Source organism: Pundamilia nyererei, unplaced genomic scaffold, assembly GCF_000239375.1.
Source record: "Pundamilia nyererei isolate P.nyererei 1_Seehausen unplaced genomic scaffold, PunNye1.0 scaffold00032, whole genome shotgun sequence".
In the NCBI taxonomy this organism is placed as follows: domain Eukaryota; kingdom Metazoa; phylum Chordata; class Actinopteri; order Cichliformes; family Cichlidae; genus Pundamilia; species Pundamilia nyererei.
This window is the reverse complement of record NW_005187433.1, coordinates 602224-603938: the sequence shown is the minus strand read 5'-3', so window position 1 is coordinate 603938 and position 1715 is coordinate 602224. Positions and strand designations below refer to the sequence as shown.

General features: G+C 39.7%; 1 protein-coding gene across 1 annotated transcript in view; it reads right to left on the bottom strand.

Annotated features, from left to right (window-relative positions):
* Positions 1–1715, bottom strand: part of LOC102209910 (phospholipid-transporting ATPase FetA-like) — a gene marked incomplete at its 3' end in the record, with an annotated part of 20368 nt that continues 18653 nt past the window's right edge. The window contains exons 17-21 of the mRNA XM_013909841.1: positions 1239–1389; positions 788–971; positions 441–664; positions 162–245; positions 1–42 (exon numbers count right to left, since the gene is read on the bottom strand). Of these exons, the coding sequence (XP_013765295.1) occupies positions 1–42; positions 162–245; positions 441–664; positions 788–971; positions 1239–1389 (685 nt within the window). The remainder of the gene's footprint in view (positions 43–161; positions 246–440; positions 665–787; positions 972–1238; positions 1390–1715) is intronic.

Genomic DNA, 1715 nt, shown 5'->3' with positions numbered 1-1715 from the left:
GTAGAGCTGAGGATGGTATAAACTCCAACGGTCATTTACATCCTGCACAAAACAAGTTTTAGTGAAAGAGATGAGAAAGCTCAGTGGACACAGAGACCTGAGTATGAGATCTGGTTTATGTAAGTCAACCAAAAACTGATAGTTAATTGTAATCTACATACCTGGTCAAACAGACACATGCCAAGGACTGGAAGAGCTGTGTAAACCATATTGTAGAAGGTGATGAACCAGTCCTCATAAACAGTCTGTGAACAACCACAATGAACATTTAAGTACAACATAAAGAAAAGGTGAATGTGAATCAAGTTATTTGTTTCATTTGTCCTGCATCATTTGAAACTTTTTTGCATTTCTCTCATTGAGATTGATAAACACTTTATGTCCCATTACAAAAGCTACTTAAATTACATTATAGTATAGTTACAATACATATATCTCACCTGTGCAGAAAAACCACAAAAGAAGGCGTACCAGAATTGGACAAGCGTAAAAGTGAAGTTCTTGTAAAAGAAATATCCAAGGAACTTGCACATGCGGATGTAGGACCAGCGGCCATGCACCAGCAGGAGGCGCTGAAGGTAACGGAACTGGGCAAAGGAATAGTCGCTGGACAGCACTGCCTGCATGCCTTCCTGCCCACTGATACCTACACCAATATGAGCAACTGGCAGGCAGAAAAGGAAGCAAATAAAATACACAATAAAATACACAATATCAGCTACATATTTCCCAGCTGGATAGTTGTAATGAAAATACAGCTCTGTATATTGGTGACTTCACAGGTTACCCTTTATCATGCTGACATCATTGGCTCCATCCCCAATAGCAAGAGTGACAGCCTGCTTGTATTTCTTGACCAGCTGAACCACTTGGGCCTTTTGCAAAGGAGTGACCCTGCAGCAAATCACTGTCTGACACATGCATGCTGTCCTCAGCAGCTCCAACCTCAAGTTCTTCTCCAGTGCAAAAGCCTGATGATGAAGGAAAGAATTGATGGAGTTAGGTCATCTGTCAAGATTCTGTAGTGCAACCTTAAAACCTCAAGAGAATTCCATTCATTTCTACATTCATCTCTAAGTTTAAAAAATATAAGAGAATCAGGCTTTAAAAAAACAATATGTACTTTCTGATCACACAGTGTGGCCTCTACTGTTGAAGCTACATAAACAAAATAAACTAAACTAAACAGGTCAACTTGCAGAGGTTTTTCAGTGGTTGCTGAAAACAAGCCTTCTTACCAGACTGTGCCCATTTATTATTAGTCCATAATCTCCATCCACCTTCTCATCCTGCATAGTCTCTGTCTTTTTAAGCCAAAACAGGCCTTCTCGAGATTTAATCACAGTTGGCTCCTCTGCTGCTTCAGGACACATTTTTCTTCGTGCATTCCTGAAAATATGACAGAGAACATGACCTGATTTGTTATTTGTTATTATTTTGGTTTTTTTTTTCCTCTATTCAAGTATCTACACTGGTGAACATGGCTGTGGCTTGACTGTATGTTAATAATCCATCCACCATTAATTTTCTGCCACAGTCTAAGTGGACAAGACCTCCGTCGCCAACAGAGATGGGCAGTAACGCGTTACTTGTAACGAGTAAAGTAAGGGATTACTATTGCAAAAACGGTAATTCGATTATAGTTACTTTCCCATAGGAACGCTGCGTTACTGCGTTACTAAAACCGTGATTTTTTTTGCGAGAATGTCTCATGA